Genomic DNA, 12,746 nt, shown 5'->3' with positions numbered 1-12,746 from the left:
TCTGTTGATCATACAGTTGTTATTGTTTTGTTTTTAGTAATTTTTATGGTTTGAATTTGCGATTTACTGATAAAAAACTCGTCAACTTTCAAATTTCACCTCTGACCACAATTGTCCTTCAAGATCTTTGGTGGTCATAAGACCGACTGTAACACTGAACTACTGTTTGTAATGTCTGCCCAAATAATTCACTATTATCATATAACCAATCTCCACAGCTAATATACCTTACAATTTTGGCAATTGTAAATTCATATTAGAGTTCCCTTACTGTTTTTGAAGAGTATATATTATCCACACCACACACTTTTAAATATATCCGTTAACAGAATACTGGTTAGATCATGAACCACGCTATTTGAAGATTAAAATGCCAGTTAGTAAACTTTAAATATCACTGCTTTATTTCCATGCAGACATCCACTATTTTAAAATTTTCATAACCTGAAAATGATTCAATATGCTGAAAATTTTGCATAACCTATTTTCATTTGCATAATCTTTTTTTAAAACAAAATAAAAAATGATTTTCTAGAAGTGACCATTCAGTGAGTGATATACAAACGATAAATTGCTTATGTCAGATAAAACTGCACAACTGCTAAAGTTTTGTTTTGTTTAATGACACCACTAGAGCAAAACTGATTTATTAATCATCGGCTATTGGATGTCAAACATTTGGTAATTTCAACATATACAGTCTTAGATAGGAAATCTGCTACATGTTTTCCATTAGTAGCAAGGGATCTTTTTGTAAGTGCCATCCCACAGACAGGATAGAACATATCACGGCCGTTGCATGTGAAACACAAGTCTTCAGAAAAAGAACTTGCTACTTTCTTCCATGGACAGGAAGGGATCTTTTATACACACTTTCCAACAGAAAGGACAGCCTTTGACATACCAGTCGTTTGAAAGGGAAAACACCACTCCTCCGAAAATCATAGATTACTTTTTTAACTATCTGTATAATCGAAAGAGTATAATTAATCATCAAAGATGAATTTTGACCGATTCCCAACACTACATTTAAAGACTGACAAAAAGTTAACAAGCACACTGATTTATTAATCATAGGCTACTGGATGTTAAACATTTGGTAATTTTGACATACAGTCTTAAAGAGGAAACCCACTACATTCTTCCATCAGTAACAAGGGATCTTTTATATGTATCATCCCACAGACAGAATAGAACATACCACAGCCTTTGATATACCAGTCATGGTGCACTGACTGGAATGAGAAACAGACCAAAGTGCCCACCAATGGGGATCAATTGGTAATTCTGACATAGTTTTGAAGAGGAAACCTGCTACATTTTTCCATTAATAGCAAGGGATCTTTTATATGCATCATCCCACAAACAGTATAACACATACCACGGCCGTTGATATACCAGTCGTGGTGAACTGCCTCGAATGAGAAACAGACTAAAGGGCCCACCAAGGGGGATCAATTGATAATTCTGACATAGTCTTGAAGAGGTAATCTGTAGTATGGCATCTTTTATATGCACCATCTCACAGACAGTACATACCATGGCCTTTGATATACCAGTCGTGGTGAACTGGCTGGATCGAGAAATAGACCAATGGGCCCACCGACGGGGATCGATTCCAGTCTGACCACGCATCGAGTAAGCACTTTACCACTGGGCTCGGTCCGGCCCCTTAACGACTGAAATTAAACTGGATGACCTTACCACTGGGCTCGGTCCGGCCCCTTAACGACTGAAATTAAACTGGATGACCTTACCACTGGGCTCGGTCCCGCCCCTTGACCACTGAAATCAACATGGATGACCTTACCTCTTCATCTTCCAACTCTCTCTCGATATCAAAGGCTTCGGCTTCCTCATCATCTTCGTTCATCAAGTCTGGGTTGAACTCGAACATCTGTCTGCCACTTATCTGAAAACACAAGTCACCAGCAGTTTAATAGAACTGCATTTCAGTGTCTGTCAATGGCTCATATCAACCAGGACTAGCTCTGGCACTCGCCAAATTTGCCAATTACGAATTTCAAAAAGAACTGACGAATTTTATTTTAATTTGGCAAAATAATTTAATGTAATAACTGATATTTTGTTACAAAATAACTGGATTCCTGCATTTTTTAAAGTTAAATAGATAATTTGGAGAACATTTATGCTGACCCAGAGCCCTGTCAACCTTAGGTAAGAACACCGGTCAGGGTTCGAACTTAACAACGGCACCGACAGCAACTGTCTTCGTTGATATATAAATTGCTGTAGGTCGGGAGCATTACTGACAGAAAAAAGTGCTGTCGGTAAAGATCCTCAACGATGTCAAAATGTATACACCTGGTGTACATTATCTGTCAGTGTATAATATTTGTATATTTAAAATATTTCTACACACAGCAAAATAACCTTTCAGTCATGTTTATTTGCTGCAAAAGTCACTTTTTAAAACATTGGCGTAGGCAGGGTTAAAATAGCCGTTGGTGGGTGATTTCATATGACAATATTTTTTTTATTTGCCATGGGAGACAAATTCTTAAGTTCAAGCTCTGTGGATTACAGAAAAGAACAAAATTGGTAGATAAACCAGAGACATTTTTAAGTGGTTGACTGCAGACTATTTGACAGGTATCACATCTTCTTCTATCATATCACCTTCATCTAATGTTATTCACAGAAACCTCTAGTGTACGAGGTGGCAGAGGAAGAGATATACCGGTACAAGGTATACAGAACAAAAATTACTCTCCTACCTTTAATTACCAACAAAACAAAACATTTGATAAACCACTAGGTATTTAAACACTTACCCCACCATTTTATTAAAATCATATTATCAATACATTTAAAAACGTACACCTGGCATTTTGTTAAAATATTATATTGCTTACAACCATATTTTATTAATCATCTACTATTAAATATTTACATGCATTTGATTAAAATATAATTATACAATATTTTATTACAATTAAAGGCGCAGAACCTAGATTCAACTCGTATAAAATGAACACTAAGTTTAGTTAAGCTACAAACCTGTAACACATTTAGATAAAGTTACAACAGAGTGAAAGAAGAGTCTGTGACATAAAAACTGGAAAAAATCCTTTAAAAAATTGACTAGAATTCGAATCAATTTCCATTACTTCTGAGACGCATGTACGTTTTTAAAAATATGAAAAATGCATTTTGTGATATTAGAAACACCAGAATGACCAGAAACACTTCGGTTCTACGGAAATGGATAATCTAAACAATAAAATATAAGTAATGTTTGATTTCAGTTATCATAAACGGCTCTAATAGTGAAAAATATGCTGTAGTGTTTAAAAACTAGGGTATGTCCCTTTAATATTTCTAAATATTTACATCAAAACTTTTATTAATATAAATTAAACTGTTACACATGTGTACATAGCCATACTTACACCCAACAGTTTCCCTTGTTTAAAGTCGTTTTTCTTTTTCTCATTCTCTTCCACCATTGTTGCGATCTTCTCTTGTTTCTGTAAACAAAATATTTATTTATTAAAATATAGAGGATAGAACAGTTTTCAGACACGTTAATTAAAAAGGAAATAGTTTATTTAATGACGCCCTCAACACATTTTATTTACAGCTATATGGCGTCGGACATATGATTAAGGACCACACAGATATTGAGAGAGGAAACCTTCTGTCGCCACTTCATGGGCTACTCTTTTTGATTAGCAGCAAGGGACCTTTTATATGCACCTTCCCATAGACAGGATAGCACATACCACGGCCTTTGATGTACCAGTCGTGGTGCACTGGCTGGAGCGAGAAATAGCCCAATGGGCCCACTGACGGGGATCGATCCCAAACCAACTGTGTGCACTTTACCACTGGGCTACGTCCCATCCCAGACACATTGATTATTTCGATGCATGACAAGTTGTATAAAATCGCATGGTATATTACATTTGTGACTGTTATACCTCAATATATTCCGAGGAAATATTTCTTTCTTAAAATACAGTGGATAAAACATGGTTTCCAGACACATTGATTATTTCGATGCCTGACAAGTTGTATAAAATCGCATGGTATATTACATTTGTGACTGTTATACCTCAATATATTCAGAGGAAATATTTCTTTCTTAAAATACAGTGGATAAAACATGGTTTCCAGACACAATGATCATTTCGATGCCTGACAAGTTGTATAAAATCGCATGGTATATTACATTTGTGACTGTTATACCTCAATATATTCAGAGGAAATATTTCTTTCTTAAAATACAGTGGATAAAACATGGTTTCCAGACACAATGATTATTTCGATGCCTGACAAGTTGTATAAAATCGCATGGTATATTACATTTGTGACTGTTATACCTCAATATATTCCGAGGAAATATTTCTTTCTTAAAATACAGTGGATAAAACATGGTTTCCAGACACAATGATTATTTCGATGCCTGACAAGTTGTATAAAATCGCATGGTATATTACATTTGTGACTGTTATACCTCAATATATTCCGAGGAAATATTTCTTTCTTAAAATACAGTGGATAAAACATGGTTTCCAGACACAATGATTATTTCGATGCCTGACAAGTTGTATAAAATCGCATGGTATATTACATTTGTGACTGTTATACCTCAATATATTCAGAGGAAATATTTCTTTCTTAAAATACAGTGGATAAAACATGGTTCCCAGACACATTGATCATTTCGATGCCTGACAAACTGAATAAAACCGCTTAGCATGGCAATTCTATAGTACATAAACTTTTGTGACTGTTATACATCAATATATTCACCAAAAAATTACAAACAATTCCTATATTTACAAACAAAACAACTTATTTACTTAAAATACACATAAATCAGTTTCTAATGTCTTTTCCACAACCTGATCACATTTTACGTTTATCAAAGAATATGATCATGGTTTTTTATGCGATGTCATCTGAACAGAACTCGGTAAATTCTATTTGAATTTGGTTTTGTGTAACTCATAAATTGTTTGCACAAATTTTCAATTCTCAGGGGCCTGGAAATGTGTACAGAAAAATTTCATTACAAAATTTTAATAAATATTTTATTAATAAAAATAATCTTAACAAATGATGTTCGCTGACTGCTGAATCATAAAAGATATATTAGCACCTACCTTTCTCGCCTTCCATTTTAAAAAACTTTCCAGTGTCACTCTCGTCGTTTCAAAGCCCAGGGCTGCTCTCTGTTAGAGAAGAAAGGAATGTTTAAATATGTCATCAGTACCCTTGTTTAACCAGTGACACAGCCAGGGAATTGAAAAAAAAAAACTGACACCATTTCGGGGATCAAACCAACCTTAGGTAAAAACAAGTTTCGGCCACTAATTTGGGGGGTGTCCAGTTTATAAACTGTAACTCAAAAGGACTGTGGAAACTGTTACATATGGGAGGACAAGGACAGGAAGTGGTGGTAGATAGGAAAGATAGGAAAAGAAGGTGATGGGGTGAAAACAAAATTAAGAACATTCTTTTGCTAGCTAGCAGCAAAACAGTGGTGAACCAAATTTAGCATGTTTGACGTACTACAAAATGCACTTCTCAAGTGTATATAAATCTAGTATAGCCTTTCAAACTGTTATTAGGGAACAACCAAAAAAAGAAAGAAGTACTTTATTTAATAAAAATAAAAAGTAAAGTAAAGTTTGTTTTATTTAATGACGTCACTAGAGCACATTGATTTTTTATTTTATCATCGGCTATTGGACGTCAAACATATGGTGATTCTGACACTATTTTCAGAGGAAACCCGCTGTCGCCACATAGGCTACTCTTTTTACGACAGGCAGCAAGGGATCTTTTATTTGCGCTTCCCACAGGCAGGATAGCATAAACCATGGCCTTTGTTGAACCAGTTATGGATCACTGGTCGGTGCAAGTGGTTTACACCTACCCATTGAGTCTTGCGGAGCACTCACTCAGGGTTTGGAGTCGGTATCTGGATTAAAAATCCCATGCCTTGACTGGGATCCGAACCCAGTACCTACCAGCCTGTAGACCGACAGCTGCCACGACCGGTTTAATGAAAATAAAGTAATGTTTGTTTTATTTAACGACGCCACTAGAGCACATTGATTTTTTACCGTATCATCGGCTATTGGACGTTCAACATATGGTCATTCTGACACTGGTTTTTTTTTTAGAGGAAACCCGCTGTCGCCACATCAGTGGACAATATTTCAAAATCTGAGGTAACCAGAAGTCGGTTCACGTGGTTTTTACCTAGGTAACCAATTGTTCGGTTACATGAATTATATTTGCATAACCTGTGGGTTACCTGATCGGTTTCCTTAAAGTTATGCTGAAATTATATTTAAAGTACATAATTTTTTAGCTCAAACATAAATTTAAAACAAAATACAAAAGTAAACATTTTATAAAACAGTTTCTTTAATGCTTGGAGACTTGTAGATGTTTCTTTTGTTATCGTACGATCATAGCATTGTAGATTTATTATTATTAGTAGTAGTAGTATTAGTAGCAGCAGCAGTAGTAGTAGTAGTAGTAGTATTAGTATTAGTAGTAGTAGTAGTAGTAGTAGTAGTAGTAGTAGTAGTAGTAGTTGTAGTAGTAGTAGTAGTAGAATTATTATTCATCACTTGTCATCGGGATCGCAGAAAATAATTTTTAGTTGCCCGAATCTAAAAACCACTGTGCTCAGGCATCGGGCCACCGTATTCTAGAACCTCTATGCATGCTAAAGTTAACACTATTGTAAAAGGACTAAATATCAGTCTCAGTACTGAAACAAAACAGATACATTTGGAGGGAAAATGCCAATTCCCTGGTTCCTCTGAAGAATAACGCACAACACTCACTGGTGCATGATTAGACTAATACAAAATATATATTAATAACAACAAATAAAGGCTAGCGTGCCATTTGTTACTGATAATATATAAAATATGGTAGATTTATACAGCAAATTAAAATGCCCATTCCCTAGTTCCTCTGAAGAATAACGCACAACACTCACTGGTGCACGATTTGACTAATACAAGTATATATTATTAACAACAAATAAAGGTTACCGCGCCATTTGCCACTGATAATATGTAAAATTTGGTAGATCTATACAGCAAATAAAAAACTATTAATTTTTTTTTTTTTAAACCAAGCAACAAATGTCCAATTCCTCTGAACTATAAAACTAGCTACTCATTGGTGCATGATTAGATTAATACAAATAAATCTTACAATAACATAAAAAGAAATATCACAATCTGACAATATTTTGCGGTGGCGATGCTACTTTCACTTTATCGATGGTACTTCTATACTACAGTGACGTTCCAAATATTTTTTATTTAAAGCTCATTATGCGATGTTAGTATTTTTCAACTTTTGTGACACTTTTGGATTCTTTTACTTTAAAACCGTTTTCAACATTTATAAAATTATAGGCAATCCAATATTATGTCTACATATATTCCTTTAGTAATAAAATAGCAGCAGATAATTTAGCCGCCCCTGGTGGTCCGTGCAAATTTCTTCAAAACGTTTGGCTCGACTCTATACTGAATATTTAGTTTAGACTGGTCGCAAGTTACAACCATTGCAATATACCGTTGTCTACTTGTTTGTTGCACATCAAGTATCTAAAAATCAGTCTAAAACATTTGTTGGAACACTATTAGTATACATGTCTGTGTGAATAAACGTCCTGTAATCGTGAAGTCTGCAAGTTTTAAGTTCTGAACGTTTACAGGTCACAACGTAACTGATTTGCGGTTTGCGTAAATTTAATTTTGCGTAACCGACACGCGAACAGAACGGCGATTCGCGTGAAATATTGTGCCCTGCACATAGGCTACTCTTTTATGACAGGCAGCAAGGGATCTTTTATTTGTGATTCCCACAGGCAGGATAGCACAAACCATGGCCTTTGTTGAACCAGTTATGGATCACTGGTCAGTGCAAGTGGTTTACACCTACCCATTGAGCCTTGCGTAGCACTCACTCAGGGTTTGGCGTGTATCTGGATTAAAAATCCCATGCCTCGACTGGGATCCAAACCCAGTACCTACCAGCCTGTAGACCCATGGCCTAACCACAATGCCACCGAGGCCGGTCCTTATTTAATGATGCACTTAGCACATTATATTTACAGTCATATGGCATTGGGCATATGGTGAAGGACCACAGGGATAATTAAAGAAAAAATTTGCTAACACAATTCCATGAGTTACTCTTTTCAATTAATTAGCAGCAAGGGATCAATTAAATGCATCATCTCACAGACAGGACAGTACACACAATGATCTTTGTTATACCAGTTGCGGAACACTGGCTGGAACAATAAACAGCCCACTGGGCCCACCAACAGGAATCAATCCTAAACCAAACGCACATCAGACGAGCACTCTACCACAGGACTACTGCCCGTCTCCTAGGAAACGACAAAGTAGAACTGGTTACCTCTTTTTCTATCAACTCTTCCAGTGATATTTCATCTTTCTTGTCCTCCTTTTTCTGGTCTTTTTTCAATACAAATCCTGAAAGAGAATGAACATTTTAATTCATGTTATTCATTCCAATGATCTGCTCCAACACAGACAATTTTTTTCTCCACAATTTTGAAGTTTTCAACACAAATATAACACAAATTTATAAAAACACAGAATGCTGTGCCTGTCTAGATTTATATTAAATTCCTCCTAACAGCCAATCAATTAGAGAATACTCAACGAACTATGAGGCAATACTGTTTATCTTGCACAAGTGAACTGATCAATTCATGAGTGCAAGATAAACAGTATTGCCGAGTAGCGATTTCGGTATTCTATTTATTACTCATTTTCAATATTTATCATTCCTTTCTGCACTTCTCTCTGCCCATATGTGTAATAAATAGTTCTATAACACTTCCAGATGGTAAATTTTAGTTAGGGTGTTGTTGCCATACACTGGGTAGGGCTCACCCTGTCCATTGCCGACTTAGGCAACTGTTAATTTTTATACAAAGTGCACACAACATTTAGTACGGTATGTAGCTAATAAAAGTGTTTTTTAATTAGTCGCTTTTGAATAATTTTGAAAGAAATACTCTACGTATGTGAAAACTGGCTAAAAGAATGTTTTTTTCCAGTGTTTTTTTCCAGTGAGTCCTGACTGGGCTTCCCCTACACCCCCCCAAAAAAATATGACTGCCGTGTAAATAGCCCGTCTTCATTTTGTGTTATTATCCTGCTGTCCCCTTTCATCCCCTCCCTTTGAATTCCATCTCATTTCTTTCCGATCTGGTAGCTCCACCTATCTTTCAACTTCTTTCACTGTCCACCTCCACATCCCAGTCCTTGTCTCTCCAACCGCGACATGTGCTTGTCTCTTGTGGCTATCTGTGCCACACACCTGTCATTTCCCTTCAGCTTTTAACTACGTGCTCAGTCTGACCACTTCTTAGAGTGTACAATAGTTACTTCTGGCATTGAATTAGAAAATGTGTTTCTAATTTTCATTATTATTCATACTTACCTAGTAACAACAATGCTTCACGACCCCGAGTCATAACAAACACTGCAGAATTATCTCCCCTTGCCGGATGTATAACATACACCTGTGCATGGGCAGACCATATATCCTCGTTTTAGATTCTGCAGTCCTACATTGTGGTCTAAAGAGGCATTTGTAACCACCTACTATACTCCCCTACTACCGGCAGTCGTTAGTGCCATGGGTCAGACCAGCTTTATTAGGGACAGAGGACGAGGATGCCAGGTGGGTGCAGGCAAGTACACAGAGACTGTACCCGTGGAGGACATTGAGATAGGTATATAGCCCATCCTAACTACTCACGGTTATATGTATATACATAATCTATGAAAAAAACCCACAACAACTATAAACTGACCTGCTGGGAGGGCGTGCCGGTACATACACTTGTTTCCGCCATTGGGACACGACCAGAACCAACCATATTTGTTGTTTTCCACAGCCTCCAGAAAAAACTTACATATCTGTGAAATCAAACAGAACGTTAGTCTGACAAGTATTTCTTTTCTTCCTTTTTCATTCTTTAATCAACTGACCTGTATATCTAGTTAAAAGTTTGTTTAACAACATCACAAAAGCAAACTGATTACTTCATCATCAACCATTGGATGTCAAATATCTGGTCATTCGACACACAGCCTTCAGAGGAAATTTCAAACCAGTTACATCTGACCATTATTGATCGTTTGCTTTATACTTATTTCTGTGCTTTGTCTAATGAATGAATGAATGAATGTTTAACGACACCCCAGCACGAAAAATACATCGGCTATTGGGTGTCAAACTATGGTAAATGCAAAAACTATTGCTGTCTGTCTAGGGCAGTGAGTTCTTTGTTAGTTAGTAGTGGCCATTGAGAGAGAGAATCAGTGTGGTGGCCTAACCACTGAGTCAATAAACTTGATCTGGAAACAGTACAGGACCTATCAGTGTAAATTCTGATGGTGTAACCACTCACTGGGATGGATAACCTGTATCTAGCGGTCACCCGATAAGGAAATTTAAGCCTAACAATAGTAGGTATACAAAAATGATAATATTGCAAATTCTGTCACCTGTGCTGTTGTACTCTATTTTTAGTATCATCTCTTGCTGTAGTATTCTATTTTTAGTATCATCTCTTGCTGTAGTATTCTATTTTTAATACCATCTCTTGCTGTAGTATTCTATTTTTAATACCATCTCTTGCTGTAGTATTCTGTTTTTAATACCATCTCTTGCTGTAGTATTCTATTTTTAATAACATCTCTTGCTGTAGTATTCTGTTTTTAATACCATCTCTTGCTGTAGTATTCTGTTTTTAATAACATCTCTTGCTGTAGTATTCTGTTTTTAATAACATCTCTTGCTGTAGTATTCTATTTTTAATACCATCTCTATTTTTAATAACATCTCTTGCTGTAGTATTCTGTTTTTAATACCATCTCTTGCTGTAGTATTCTATTTTTAATACCATCTCTTGCTGTAGTATTCTATTTTTAATACCATCTCTTGCTGTAGTATTCTATTTTTAATAACATCTCTTGCTGTAGTATTCTGTTTTTAATACCATCTCTTGCTGTAGTATTCTATTTTTAATAACATCTCTTGCTGTAGTATTCTATTTTTAATACCATCTCTTGCTGTAGTATTCTGTTTTTAATACCATCTCTTGCTGTAGTATTCTGTTTTTAATACCATCTCTTGCTGTAGTATTCTGTTTTTAATAACATCTCTTGCTGTAGTATTCTGTTTTTAATACCATCTCTATTTTTAATAACATCTCTTGCTGTAGTATTCTATTTTTAATAACATCTCTTGCTGTAGTATTCTGTTTTTAATACCATCTCTTGCTGTAGTATTCTGTTTTTAATACCATCTCTTGCTGTAGTATTCTATTTTTAATACCATCTCTTGCTGTAGTATTCTATTTTTAATACCATCTCTTGCTGTAATATTCTGTTTTTAAGACTGTGGCTGTTGCACATATACTTACAATGGCTGTTTTGGGTTTTGATAACTCTGCTTCGCCGTGTTTTTTATTGATGACGTCTTCCAGTTTCGCTTCATCCCAGTTCTCCATAGTGTCTACAAGAAACAAAGAAAGGAAGGAAGGAAATGTTTCATTTAATGTCACATTCAACACATTTTATTTATGGTTATATGGCATCAGATATATGGTTACGGACCACACAGATATTGAGAGAGGAAACCCGCTGCCGTCACTTCATGGCCTACTCAAAGAAAGGAAGAGTCAGCATACTAGACTGCAGGTTACTATTGTGGACTACAGTTTCTACAAAATTAACAGCACTCCAGTACATTTTAAACCAAAAGGAAGAAAAGAAAATCTATTTAATGTCACCTCATCAGCATATTATGTATGACATAAATTTTCTGTTAAATATGTTATTACACAAAACTGGATAATCAGCCCCCGTCTTTGCCATTTGTGAGCAAAATGAAGGCAAGATGAAGATCATGTTCTTGAAATGCTACTAGGTTAGCAGTCAGATGAAGTTTAACATTTTACAGGCAAGGTGATTAATTTGCCACACTCCTAAAACTTTCCAGGAGAGTGTGGAGGAGAGCAAGAGTGATAACTCACCTTTTCTGGCTAAGACAGAGTCCCACAGTCATCGCATGGATTTATTGTGAATGTTTGTTGAAAATATTCAATTTTTTTTTTTTACTTACCTTCATTTCTGACGTCATCATAAACGCTCTTCTTTTCACCCTTCCGACTGATGTTGAGGTCGTGAGAGAACTTGCACTTATCTCCCTTGGTACACTGACCCTGTTTGTAGAACGCACACAGAACGGACTTTGGGTCGACACCTGTAATCACAGAAACGTAGAGATATTATACAGCCATTGAATTTGAGGTTTTTGTTTTAGGTTCCTCAAGGATCATAAACATGATTTAATATAGATACTTTGGGATTCTGTTACTTAATCTAACACTTCTGACCCAAAATTGGGGATTCTGAAAGCACTGTGCTAAATTCATAGCCTGTTGAAGTAATTTGTCCGCAACAAAACTGTTCATCAATAACTGATGTTTCTTTACTAAACCCTCAACACATTATTTAATCGCTGACTATTATGAAAAAGAAGAATTGTGCAGAATTCAATGTCTCGCCCATTAAACACATTCAGTGTCACTGACAGTTGCATCCATATGATATTCAATGTGATCCTTTCATTGATGTCTACACTATGATTGTTAGTAATTTTTGAATTTTACATTGGTATTGATC

At 35.8% G+C, this 12,746-nt stretch overlaps 1 protein-coding gene across 1 annotated transcript in view; it reads right to left on the bottom strand.

The window, feature by feature from the left end:
- The window catches only part of LOC121387817 (zinc finger CCCH domain-containing protein 15-like), a 31,689-nt gene that overhangs the window by 1,840 nt on the left and 17,103 nt on the right, over positions 1-12,746 (bottom strand). The window contains exons 4-10 of the mRNA XM_041519034.1: positions 12,184-12,324; positions 11,483-11,574; positions 9,866-9,971; positions 8,434-8,510; positions 5,133-5,201; positions 3,414-3,491; positions 1,811-1,912 (exon numbers count right to left, since the gene is read on the bottom strand). Coding sequence (XP_041374968.1) covers positions 1,811-1,912; positions 3,414-3,491; positions 5,133-5,201; positions 8,434-8,510; positions 9,866-9,971; positions 11,483-11,574; positions 12,184-12,324 — 665 coding nt within the window. The remainder of the gene's footprint in view (positions 1-1,810; positions 1,913-3,413; positions 3,492-5,132; positions 5,202-8,433; positions 8,511-9,865; positions 9,972-11,482; positions 11,575-12,183; positions 12,325-12,746) is intronic.

Source organism: Gigantopelta aegis, chromosome 13, assembly GCF_016097555.1.
Source record: "Gigantopelta aegis isolate Gae_Host chromosome 13, Gae_host_genome, whole genome shotgun sequence".
In the NCBI taxonomy this organism is placed as follows: Eukaryota; Metazoa; Mollusca; class Gastropoda; order Neomphalida; family Peltospiridae; genus Gigantopelta; species Gigantopelta aegis.
Note: the sequence above shows the minus strand (reverse complement) of the source record. Positions and strands in the feature narration are given on the sequence as shown.